The sequence below is a fragment of the Opisthocomus hoazin genome, chromosome 2, assembly GCF_030867145.1.
Source record: "Opisthocomus hoazin isolate bOpiHoa1 chromosome 2, bOpiHoa1.hap1, whole genome shotgun sequence".
Lineage (NCBI taxonomy): Eukaryota > Metazoa > Chordata > Aves > Opisthocomiformes > Opisthocomidae > Opisthocomus > Opisthocomus hoazin.
In genome coordinates this window covers 28,855,708-28,868,042 of record NC_134415.1, presented here as the reverse complement: position 1 = coordinate 28,868,042, position 12,335 = coordinate 28,855,708, and the positions used below count along the sequence as shown (strand labels likewise).

General features: G+C 41.0%; 1 protein-coding gene across 15 annotated transcripts in view; it reads left to right on the top strand.

Moving 5' to 3' along the window:
- ESRRG (estrogen related receptor gamma) overlaps positions 1 to 10,444 on the top strand; it is a 412,075-nt gene extending 401,631 nt beyond the window's left edge. For all 15 annotated transcript variants that reach the window (XM_075413010.1, XM_075413003.1, XM_075413011.1 and 12 more), the window contains one exon: positions 6,732 to 10,444. In XM_075413010.1, the coding sequence (XP_075269125.1) occupies positions 6,732 to 6,976 (245 nt within the window). In that variant the 3' untranslated portion in view covers positions 6,977 to 10,444. The remainder of the gene's footprint in view (positions 1 to 6,731) is intronic.
- Positions 10,445 to 12,335: the final 1,891 nt, after the last annotated feature.

The window sequence follows — 12,335 nt, the reverse complement described above, 5'->3', positions numbered from 1 at the left end:
CTCGGTGCTGGCAGGCGGATTGTCTGGGTAGGAAACCCACGGTATGAGCCGCGCTGTCACCCATGCAATTACTGCTCCTCGCTGTTACTCATCCTGCTTTTCCGCAGCACCAAACTAGTGGCTCACAGTAGTAGTTAGGGCACTGACATCTTGTAGCGCATCAAAAGGATTTTGAGGCATTCATTCAGCATTTTCATTTAGTTGGTATCTTACCCCCTAGCTCTATCATTTGAATTCCTTTTTTCCAGAGTTTTAGTAGCTTTATTGAGTAGGTACTCGAACCAGTTCACAGTACGCAATTTGTTCTGCATTGCATTATCCTACTGGAAAGTAAGCCATTGCAGGAATAAAAAGCAGGTGGTTTACTTACGTTTTAGCTTGCCTTATGCCTGTAGTTTTAGTTCACTGCTAATCCAGTTAGCCCCTGAAATAAATAGGCGTGTTCTGTGAAGTAATTTCTTTTCTTACTACATCTTCGTTTCCTACTGTGTTGTAAAAAACTGTGTTGTAAAAAACTGAGGCTTCAGTTTTCGTGTCTCTCATTAAAAGGAGGCCAAACCAGTGCAATCCAGACTAAGAACTTGTTCACTAAAATCAATAATACAAGCCTTTGTTTTACTTTTCTGGTTTCCACTGCCTATAATTCCCATGGACCAGGAATTCTTAATTTATTCCTCTTTAATTTCCAACATATATTCCGACTGAAGTGTCTGTTTCAAATAGAATAGTCTGCATGTCAGATCATTTTTACCATACTCTTTTGCAAGGGAAAATACTTTGTTTGTCTATATGCTTGTCTCTTAGCTTAGCCATGCAGACGCCAGCAAATAGTTCTGTTCAGGAAAGACAGGCAAGTAGGTGGTCAAAATTAAGTATATTTGTTGACCCTACACAGGGAGGACCAAAGTCAGTATCTGGGGCAATTTCAATTCTGCATTGGATAAGGATGGGAATTTTTGCTGGGTAAGGGAACCAAGAACCTAGTTTGATCTGCTATCGACAGTTTCCATGGGTTGCTTTTGTCTTAAGCAATGTGCTTTTCAAAAAGGCACTGTGTTGTGTTTCGCATAAACATTATACAGAAACACAGTGTGGGCAAGTATGTTGCAAAAATGCAAGTTTCCCGTGTGAATCTGGCATCCATTTCAGGCAGGAGAGGAAGGAGTTCTGTCATGCTGAGAACAGTTCACCCGTCAGTGGACGCTGTGGTGGTTTTTGTGGGGTTTTTGGGTTGGCAATACAATCTAGATAATAAATTCCTCTTATTTGAGACATAATCCAGATCAGGATTTTGTTGTTTTGACGTAAAGCAAAAACCTTTTTGCCTGCTGTTCTTACTCTTCAGCCCAGGCAGTTCTTCCAGGAACCTACAACTTTCTAAACTGATTTATCCGGTTTGGTTTTGTGAACTGCTCACCTCTACGGAATCACAAACACCACACCGATTGCTGTCTTTCAAGTACTTGTTGATATTTGCCTCTCTGATGTGCTTTATCAGCACCTTAATGTGTGTGTTCACTGCTGCATACTCCCTGCTGCTTCATTCACTATAATAATCTCTTCCTTTGTGCTGCCTGAATTTTCTGACATGAAGAAATACTTCATTTGAGATCCCTGGGTTTTTACTGCTTCTTAGTGATGTTACGTACAAAATACATCCATACCAGCCTTTACTTTTGTCAGAGCAGTATTTTGAGAGGTCTCTTTGCCCTCAGTTGAGGTGCTTTCCGGTTTTTAGCTAGTTGTCACCCTCTGTGGTGTGTGCTAAATAATTCCTGGGTGGCTGGATGTTTGTCTGCTGCATTTGAGATGGAGCTTGAATTTTAAATGAGGTAGATTGTAATCTGAATTTCTGTCTGGACCTTGTGGTGGTGTTCTTGGAGGAGAACTCTAGTTTTCTCCCATTTCTGCACAATGATACAAACAGCCGGCTGATCAGACGAGGTACAGTTCTGTTTTCCCATCTTGTGGTGGTGAAACAAAGCATTTGGAAGGATAAAACGAGATTGTCAAAGCAGAGCTCAATGAGTTGCTGTCCTCGTTTGTTGGTCTCACTCACTCCCGTCATGGCACTGATCAGTAGCAACTTTCCCCCGTTCTAAGCTGAAATCCCGTGTTCTCAGTCTTGTGTTTGTCTATTGAGCACTTCAGGTTCACCAGCCTGGGATACCTTTTTTGCAGGGCATATAAGACCAAATCCTGTTTGCTTTCGAATGACAACGCTTTCGAATTGCCCTGTTTAATTTCATTCTTTATGTAGGCACTGATTTTTAAGTGTATTACATCTGGGTATAGGTTTCTTCTGGATATTACCTGTGTAGGATGAAATTGTAAATTATCCAGACTGTCTACAAATCTGCATAAAACAAAAAAAAAAAAGAGAGAGAAAAAGTATCATTTCTAGGGCTTTTATTGCTATAGGAAGAACATTCAAAATCTTTGTACCTAACTTATAATTCGATTTCATATTTTCTGTGGAATTATTTCTTTATTTCTGGATTGTCACACAGACTCTGCTTTTCTTTAAATTATAGTGGTTCTTGTTGACATTGGCCTTTCTTACTAGTGAGGAGTGGGCTTATCAGCAATAAGTTAACCTGCTCTGAATTCACTTCTACGTCTACCAGTCTGTAGTTACTGAAAAAATTTCTCTTTTCTTTTATTTTTCCTCCTCTTTTCCCCTTGGCTAGTTCAGTGTTTTCAACCATTTTCCTTATTTTCAAAGGGTTACGCCCGAGAGATTAAGATCTACATTCGTTTAATATCAGGAATAAAGTGGAAGTTCCAGACTGCAAGGCTGAAACTTGAAGAAGGATCTTTGTAGAGATTAATATTTACTTGAGCAATCTGCGAGCTGAATCATGGTCTAATTAAATAGCACAGATTTTGCATTTAAACATTAGCACACCCTAAAATGGGTAAAGCTGAAATGAGTTTGAATCTTTTTTGTACATGGGAAGTAATCTTAGTGATTTTATTAAACCATTTTTAAATCTTTTGAGCTAAACTGCCATTTTAAAAGAACAATTTGAAGTCTTAATCACTGTTTGGAAGTGCCCCTCTCTTTGCTGTTCTTTCTCACCTCATTTGCTGTTTCAAAATCTGTTTCCCGAGGCTCAGCTTCCTAAGCTGCTCCATGAACCACTGTTTGGCAGCGGAGCGCTTGCGTTAGGCCAGCGGAGAGCTGGCTGGTCACGTTCTTCCCAGCTGCTAAATTGATTTCAAAGACAGCAACAAATACATTAAATACTTTACTACTATTACTTTTCCGTGTAAGCAATTGCTCTGTTTAGCAGAGGGATGGTATAGGATCACCCCTGCAAGGAGAGGAGAAGATCCCTTGTTTTCAGATGTTGTCCGGAGTGGAAGAGTTCGAGAGCGTGGAGTGTAACAGCTGTATCAGAGGGCAGGTTTTGATTCACCTTCCGTTCTTGCCTTTTCTGGGGGTGTTCTCTTCCTCTTTTCCCTCCTCACTCAGTTTCTGCGTAAGAAATATGTAGGGCATAGATATTCCTAATGCTGCAGGCCAAATTGCTATCCAGACTGCAGAGCTAAAGATCTCGGGGGAAAAATACATTAGTCTGAACTCCATCCATCTATTTGCAAACTCAGACATGGTTGCAGTTACAAATACTGAGTCTGGGAAGAATCAGACCAGTTTTGTACAGGGTTGAGAACTAAATTTTTATGGTCAGGTTCTCCAGAAAAGCCTGTCTCTCTATGCAGTATGGTGTAGAATAAAATGCACAAGAACAGTCAGTCGTCGACTCGCCGAGCACTTTGTTGCTGATAAAATGCTCCGATTTGGTTCCCCAGCAAATCTGGTCCTTGCACTGTGTGTCTGATGAGAGAAGGAAAAGATGTGTAATTTCTGCACAAACTGTGCATGGTTCATGGAAAAAAATATTTAGAGTGGCACATCGTGTGTTGTGTAGCGCAACAGTGAATATCCAAGGACTTGGTAAGGCGTCAGGGAGTAAACACAACAATTTGTTTGGAGTTTGCATTTCAAATTAAGGCTGCTCGCTGGACACTGTGCTTAAGACATCAGTCACGTTTGTATGTGTGTGTTAGCGTGTCTGTACCAATTGCATCTGTTGTAGGACACAGAATTCAGGGATTTTCTCTTATTGACACAGAATTATTTAATAGAATTGCTGTATTAGAAAACTATCAAAAATGTATGGATTTGGGGAACAGTCTCACGTTAATTAGAACTAAATTGTGCTAGAGGTAATATTTCCCTGTCTTTTTTAAAATGTTGTAGCCTTCTTTTTCCCTAAGAGAGATATTTTTGCGTTTCTCTGCTTTCAGCACAGTGCACCTTGATGTGCAGTATCACATCCCTGCAGCGTCTATCTTAACTGCATGCTTCTTAGAGCATGTACTCGCTAAGACTCCGAATTATTAAACGTGTAAAATTCCCATAGGACTCCATTATGTGTAATTAACAGATAAACTGTCATCAGAATCAATAAAACGTGCTAAATGATCCAAACTTGTATATAATTAAGTGTCTGTTTTAGAGCAGGAGCTGTAACTTTTATTTTTTTTTCTTTTCAATTTGCACATTTGTTTTGACAATAGAAGCTGGAACATTTTTGTTAACCTGTTACTTACTGGTTTGTGTTTTAGTTTGCACGTCTGTGTTTGAAAAGAGAGAGGTATTTACTGTCTGGCCTAATTACCCGAGGAAATAGTTGCAAGTCAGCTTTTAGGAAATGAATCTTAGATGCATCTTAATTCTCTGCCTGTAATTCAGATATTTGAAGCACGTGCAAAATTCGATGTTGTTATAATCAACAGGGTAAGACAGGAGTCTCTGTCAGAATACTGATCCAGGGCATCGTGCTGCTTAATACAGGGCTTGGAAACGATGACAGAAGTGGGTTCTTCACCGTCCAACTTCTTAGACATTATTCTGTCTGGGAACAGGAGCTTTATTCCAAAACCAAAAATTAAGATGCAAAGCAGCGTTGTACTAACTAGAGTACTTAAGGATACATTTTAATAACACCATGTTTCCCCCAGTTCAAGAAAGATGAGGAGCTACTGGAGGGAGTCCAGCGGAGGGCTACAAGGATGGTGAGGGGACTGGAGCATCTCTCCTATGAGGAGAGGCTGAGGGAGCTGGGCTTGTTCAGCCTGAAGAAGAGAAGGCTGAGAGGGGACCTTATAAATGCTCATAAATATCTCAAGGGTGGGTGTCAGGAGGATGGGGCCAGACTTTTCAGTGGTGCCCAGCGACAGGACAAGGGGCAACGGGCACAAACTGAAGCAGAGGAAGTTCCGTCTGAACATGAGGAAGAACTTCTTCCCTCTGAGGGTGACGGAGCCCTGGAACAGGCTGCCCAGGGAGGTTGTGGAGTCTCCTTCTCTGGAGATATTCAAGACCCGCCTGGACAAGGTCCTGTGCAGCCTGCTGTAGGTGACCCTGCTTTGGCAGGAGGGTTGGACTAGATGACCCACAGAGGTCCCTTCCAACCCCTACCATTCTGTGATTCTGTGATTCTATGTTTCGGTTTCACCCTGAGCTACGCTTGCACAGTGTAGCGTATTCCTAGGACTTGTACCTCCTCGCAGCAGTTGTATTTTCACACGGTGTTTTACTGGCTCTCTAAGTCTGTGGACCATCCAAATTTCAGTAGCTGATAGAGGCTGTTTGGTGGCCTCTTTCACCTCTGACTGTTCTTCCTTACTTGCATGCACCTCGCTTTGGACATCAGGGGTTTTTTGGCATTTATGACTACATAAAATTCAGAGAATTAGGGCTGCTCGTCCGAAGTCATCTCAGCATGGTCCAGTAACTGCATGTTCTCAGGGACATCGTCCCTTTCTGTATCTATGCTGTTGAGGGTTTTACAGTTATTTCAGTTAGATCTTTTCTTTTTATTTCACACTTCCATTGCTTTTAATCTTTCCAGGTCATGTAGCAGTTTAGTTTAGTTCCTGGTGTGCGTTGCATCTAGCCTTGTCACTCAATGCTTACACCTCCAAAACATCTCACCTGGAAAGGTACAGGGCGAGGTGCTTGCTTTGGGTGATTCAGAAAAAGTGCAAAACCCCAACAATAACAAAATAAACCGCCCTCTGAGTGGGTTAGAGAGAAGGATTACACCTTGTAGGAGGTGTTAGCTTCACAGTGAAAAAGCCGTTTAGGAACATACTAAGTGTTGCCTGTCTGTCTGAATGTGTCTGAGAGAGAAAAAATTTGGTAAACCCATCAGGAAATCCCATCAAGCCCGCTTTGCCCTGGTGTCAGTGCAGTGGTCCTAACCCCGCGATTAGCGTCTCTGAGCAGTGGGCAATGACCGTGGCTTCCAGATCCACAGCCTTGGAGCCTGACACAGAATTTTGCCAAGCTTTTCCGTAGCAGGGCAGACATTCTTGCTTCCTTGATAAAACGCAGGCCTGGATTCATACAGCCCTTTGGCACTATCATTCCCTCAGAGCGATGGTAAGAGACGATTTATGGAGCAGCGAGGGTGACTGTTTTACTCGTTTGAGGAGGTTGAGGAGAAGGATTACTTACACAGGAGTTAATTATACATTTGTAGTTCCACAGCAGTTCCAGATACTTTCCTGAAGGTCAATATAGAAATTAGTGGGTAATTATCTTCCTTCTTTGTGAAAGAGGATGGAGAGAACCAGTGAAAGTGTTGCGCAGCCATAGCGTTATCTGACTTTTGGCACAGCAAACTGAAACCTCCTGTTCATCTTCTGTTTTGCAGACTCAATGCACATAGAGGATGTTGAGGCAGTGCAGAAACTTCAGGACGTCTTACATGAGGCTCTGCAAGATTACGAGGCTGGGCAGCACATGGAAGACCCACGTCGCGCAGGCAAGATGTTGATGACTCTCCCGCTTCTGAGGCAAACCTCCACCAAGGCCGTGCAGCATTTCTACAACATCAAACTGGAAGGCAAAGTCCCCATGCACAAACTTTTTTTGGAAATGCTGGAGGCCAAGGTCTGACTAAAGCATCATGGGCTTCCCCATCATGCACGTTTTAAAAAAAAAAAAAAAAAAAAAAAAAAAAAGGGAAATAAACAGGATAATAATGGCAAAGAAACTTAGTGTTTAATTAAGGAAAAAATGACTGCACTGATATTTAGCAGCAAGACTGTGAAGCAGCTTTCAACTTTTTCTTCTGTGTCTTTCTGATGCAGTTTTTCTTTTCTTTTTCCTTTTCTCTCTTTTCCTTTCAGTTCTCTCCTTTCCTTTTTCCTTTTCTCTTTTTTCTTTGCTGCTGAACTTTTTAAAAGAGGTCTCTAATTGAAGAGAGATGGAAGCCAGGCCTGCCAAAGGATGGAAATCCATAATATGGATGCCACTGAACTTATTATGAACCATAATGTCCCCAATGACAAAGGAATCAAAGAGAGAACCACCGTACCTAGCAGTACAGTACAACACGATGAACTGACTGAATGCAGTATTAGATTTCATAGGAGCAGTCTCTAATTAGACGACTAAGCGACGATGCATCGGCTGCTTCTTACCATTGCATTTTCCATCTAGATCAGTTACAGCCATTTGATTCCTTAATTGTTTTTTCAAGTCTTCCAGATATTTCTTAGGTTAGCTACAATGTAACTTTTTCAGGGAATAGTTTAAGCTTTATTCATTCATGCAATACTAAAGAGAAAGAAATACTGCATTTTTGTGCTGGCTTGAACAATGATGAACAATAATGAAGGACAAATGAATCCTGAAGGAAGATTTTTTTAAATGTTTTGTTTCTTCTTACTAACGGAGATTTTTTTGTACCAGCTTTACCAGTTTTCAGCCATTTATTAATGTGGGAATTTATCTTACTAAAGCAATAGTCGAAGGGAAGGTGCATATTATCACGGATGCAATTTATGTTGTGTGCCAGTCTGGTCCAAAACATCCAGTTTCTTGACATGAGCTCCAGTTTATAACTAAATGTTCACTGACTCAAAGGATTAGATTACACCTGCAGTATATCCGAGTAGTCTAACATACAAATACTCCATGTCAAATACCAATCTGTAACGGTGTTCGGAGGCAGCGACTGTACGAAGGTATAGTTGCTACGTGATTTCTAACTGCTTCAGTTGCAAATGAACGAGATGCTGCCTGTTTGCAAAATCGCAACCTCACACGCAGAAAAACCCTACGAACCAATAGTAGCTTAGAGGCAATAAGGCAAACACCGACGTTTGCAAAATGAAGAAATCAGAGCAGTAGACTTCTGACCAAATTGAAGAATTTACCACTTCTATACCTTATTTATTGATCTAGATTTTGTTTTGTAAATGGCAATCGTTGACAAGTAGCTAAACCAGTATATGTGCTTTTCAACCAGTATTGTCACAGCATGGAAGTCAGTCAGTTTCAAGACTGTTACGAGGTGTAATCTAATGTATAAACCGATTAGATGCCCCCAGAAAACTACAGTCGCTAAATAACCAATAAACAATAACCTCCATCAAATGCTATACCAATGTACCAGTGTTAGTAGCTGCTCCCTGTACTATGTGAACATCCTTATTCTATGTACACAGATGTAATTAAAATTGTAATCCTAACAAACAAAAGAAATGTAGTTCAGCTTTTCAATGTTTCATGTTTGCTGTGCTTTTCTGAATTTTTATGTTGCATTCAAAGACTGTCGTCTTGTTCTTCTTGTGGTGTTTGGATTCTTGTGGTGTGTGCTTATAGACACAGGGTAGAATTAGAGACAATATTGGATGTACAATTCCTCAGGAGATTACAGTAGTATATTCTATTCCTTACCGGTAATAAGGTTCTTCCTAGTAATAATTAAGAGATGGAAACTCCAAACAAATACTCGTTATGAACAGATACACACTGAAATCATAATATTTTCAAAACAAGGGATAATTTCTGTAACAGTTTATTATAGAATACCAATGTATAGCTTAGAAATAAAACTTTGAATATTTCAAGATTATAGATAAGTCTAATTTTTAAATGCTGTAAATATAGCTTTTATCCAATCATCTCTCAGATGTTGTTATTAACTCGCTCTGTGTTGTTGCAAAACTTTTTTGGTGCGGACAAGTTTCCAAAACTATTGCTACGTTGTGTGCTTTAAACAAAATAACAGTGGGCCGATGCTCCATCGGCCCCGTGCTAGGAAAAAAAAAAAAAAAAACCTGTGTATCTATCATTAGCTATATGGGACTATATTGTAGGTTGTGTTTTCTCAGTAGAGAAGTGACTGTAGTGTGATTCTAGGTAAATCATCATTAGCAATTCATTCAGATGGTCAATAACTTGAAATTTATAGCTGTGATAGGAGTTCAGAAATTGGCACATCCCTTTTGAAAAATGTCAAAAAAAAAAAAACAACTCCTGGGAAAAAGGTGCTGATTCTATAAGATTATTTATATATGTAAGAGTGCAAAAAAAAGTTTATTTTCCAGAAAGTTTGTGCAGGGTTTAAGTTGCTACTGTTCAAGTACACTATATATATATAAATATATAATATAAATATTGTTTTTGCTGTATCACATTAAAGAACTTGGGCTTCAGGGTCAAAAGCCAATCGACTAGAAGTATACAAAAACACACAAGAAATGGAGATGTGTTAAAGGCACACGGTGCAAACTTTAGTTTTCCTTTTCCGTAATTTTTTGGAGCTGCAAAAGAACAAGTATCTCAAGACTGTGAGAGCATTACCTGAAACAGAGCGAAAAGAACTGCACGGGCTTTAGAATGTTGTTCATCTTAAACCTTGCTGGAGAAGAGTTCTTTCAAGACCACTTGATTAAGATTACTTAATGTGAAGTGTTGGGAAAATTTCAAAGGGTGTATGTTTTAGCCATAACGATTTAATTTCTATTTTTGCTTCATTTTTTAATTTTTTTCTTATTTAAAGCAATATGATTGTGTAACTCCCAGAAGTTACACATTTGTTTCAATCAGATCAGATTGTTGTATTTATTCCACTATTTTGCATTTAAATGATAACATAAAAAGATATAAAAAATTAAAACTGCTATTTTTCTTATAGAAGAGAAAATGGGTGTTGGTGATTGTATTTTAATTATTTAAGCGTCTCTGTTTACCTGCCTAGGAAAACATTTTATGGCAGTCTTATCGTGCAAAGATCGCAAAAGGACAAAAAAAATTAACCTGCTTATAATAATCCAGGAGTTGCATAATAGCCAGTAGTTAAAAAATGAAACAACAAATAAAAACAAACATGTCTATAGCTGTAGATGGGCTTCACATCTGTATAGCAATCAACTGTATATTTTTGTGATGTGTATCATACCGTGTGCTCCAACCAATGTCCATTTGTGTAAATGTATTTATTTTATATTGTATATATTGTTAAATGCAAAAAGGAGATATGATTCTGTAACTCCAATCAGTTCAGATGTGTAACTCAAATTATTATGCCTTTCAGGATGATGGTAGAGCAATATTAAACAAGCTTCCACTTTTGATTGCTTTTATTTTATTTTTTGTGTTGTGGGGTTTTTTTGGTTTTATTTTCTTTTTCAGAGAAGGAAACAGAGCAATCGGCATTACCTTTTGTTACTTCCATTCAGGGAGGAGCCAGCGTTATCCCTTCTCCCTGAAAGTACAATACGAGTGTAAATAAATGCTATATAAAGCCTTGTCAGAATGAATTCCAGTGTGGTACGAGACATTTTGCATACTCTTAAATATGCAAAATGTCTCATAGCACATTAGAATTCAGGCTGACAGGCCTTTATATAGCTCTTATTTAATCTTAAAGCATCTTCACATCAACCTGCATTACTCAAAATCATTGCCTCTCCGTCAATGTCATAAAAGGAAACTTTCCCACTATTTTAAGATCATTTTAGTACCATCTAGAAGTACTTATTTGCTTTCTCCATCAACAGCCGTGTCCATCATTCATTTCCTGCTGCAGGAGACTCCTTTTATGTGTTCTGGGTTAAACAAATAAACAAATCTGTATTATTTGATCCAGCTTTTCTGAATGGAAGTAAATGGCCACCGGAGCAATAAGGTAGATTGGTGTTAACGAAGAGCACTGATAAGGCGTCAAGAAGCAGGGGGGCCGAGCAGCCTGGCTGCTTCAGACCCGGCGGGCAGCGGCCTCCCGCAGCCTTGAGCCCCCGCAAGGGCGCAGCCCTGTCGCTCGCTCGCTCGCTCCCTCGGGGTCGGCCCCGCTTTCCTGCGGACCCTTCTGGAGCCGTCTCAGAAGTGCCAACGTGTGCTTTTCTGGCTTTTTAGCCTGCCTTGGTAGTATTTTGTTGTCGTGTTTGCCACCGTGTTTCTCACCTTCGCTACTGGGCGTTCTCTGGAGGTGCTGGCTGAGGGCGCAGAGGCTCCTGAGGGGAGCGGTGATGCTCGGGGCCGGGAGGTGCTGCGCGGTAGCAATGTGCCGGTGAAGGGGAGGGCACCTCTTCCCTGCCAGCAGCACCTTCTGTGTTTTAACTGTCCTAGGAAACGGGGCGGGAGGGGGGTGAGTAAAAGGAGCGGCAGAGCAGTAGGAAGATGGGTCCTGCGCCGGCTCTGCAGAAGGAGCTCGGGGTTGGTTTGTAGCGTTGGCACCGCCGCGTGCGCAGGCGTGCAGGCGCTCCGGCACAGAACTGGCTTTCCCCCCTTTTTCAGCGTTCTGGTTTTCAGTTATTGCAAAGCACCTCTGCCGAGGAAAGCAGAATGCTGCGCCATCACTTCAAAGTGAAAAACGTAGCGTTAGAGATTTTCACACACAAAGGGGAAAAAGAAATGTCAACAGTAGTGCTCCGAGTCTTCCTCAACACGTGGTTGTCTCTAATCATTGGGTAAAGTTTTCACACACAATTAAAAAAATCATAACTAATATTTCTGTACCATTTTTCATGAGGGGATCACGAAGCACCATGCAATGAAATTTAGCGTCGCAGAAGAGAAAATCCAGGGAGCTGCTTCTAGGGATGCAACTCTGCAGAGTTGGTTTGGTTTGTGTCTCCTCCCTACGCTGTCTCCGCAGTGAGGCCAGGACGGGCACAGAAATCCACTGGAAACATTTTGGCAGGCAGAAATGTTTCAGTAGGTGTCTGTGGGGAATTTGGCTGGGAGCACAAACTGCTCCCAGTTATCAAAATAGCTACTAAATCTTTAAAGGGGGAAAAAAAAAAGGGGGGGGGGGCCTTGGGGCGGTGGCATTCGTAGCTGGACCAACGCATCCTGCTGCTGCTCTCAACTGCTGCAGCCCCAGCGACGCTGCTTAGCTAGGATGAGGAGGTGGCAGACGGACAGACTCTTCCCGGTGTGGATACGGCTCAGCTCAGCGAAACTACACTTTGGCTGATGCTTTTTCCATCCCCCTTTCCCCCCCTCCCCCCAGTAAAAGAAG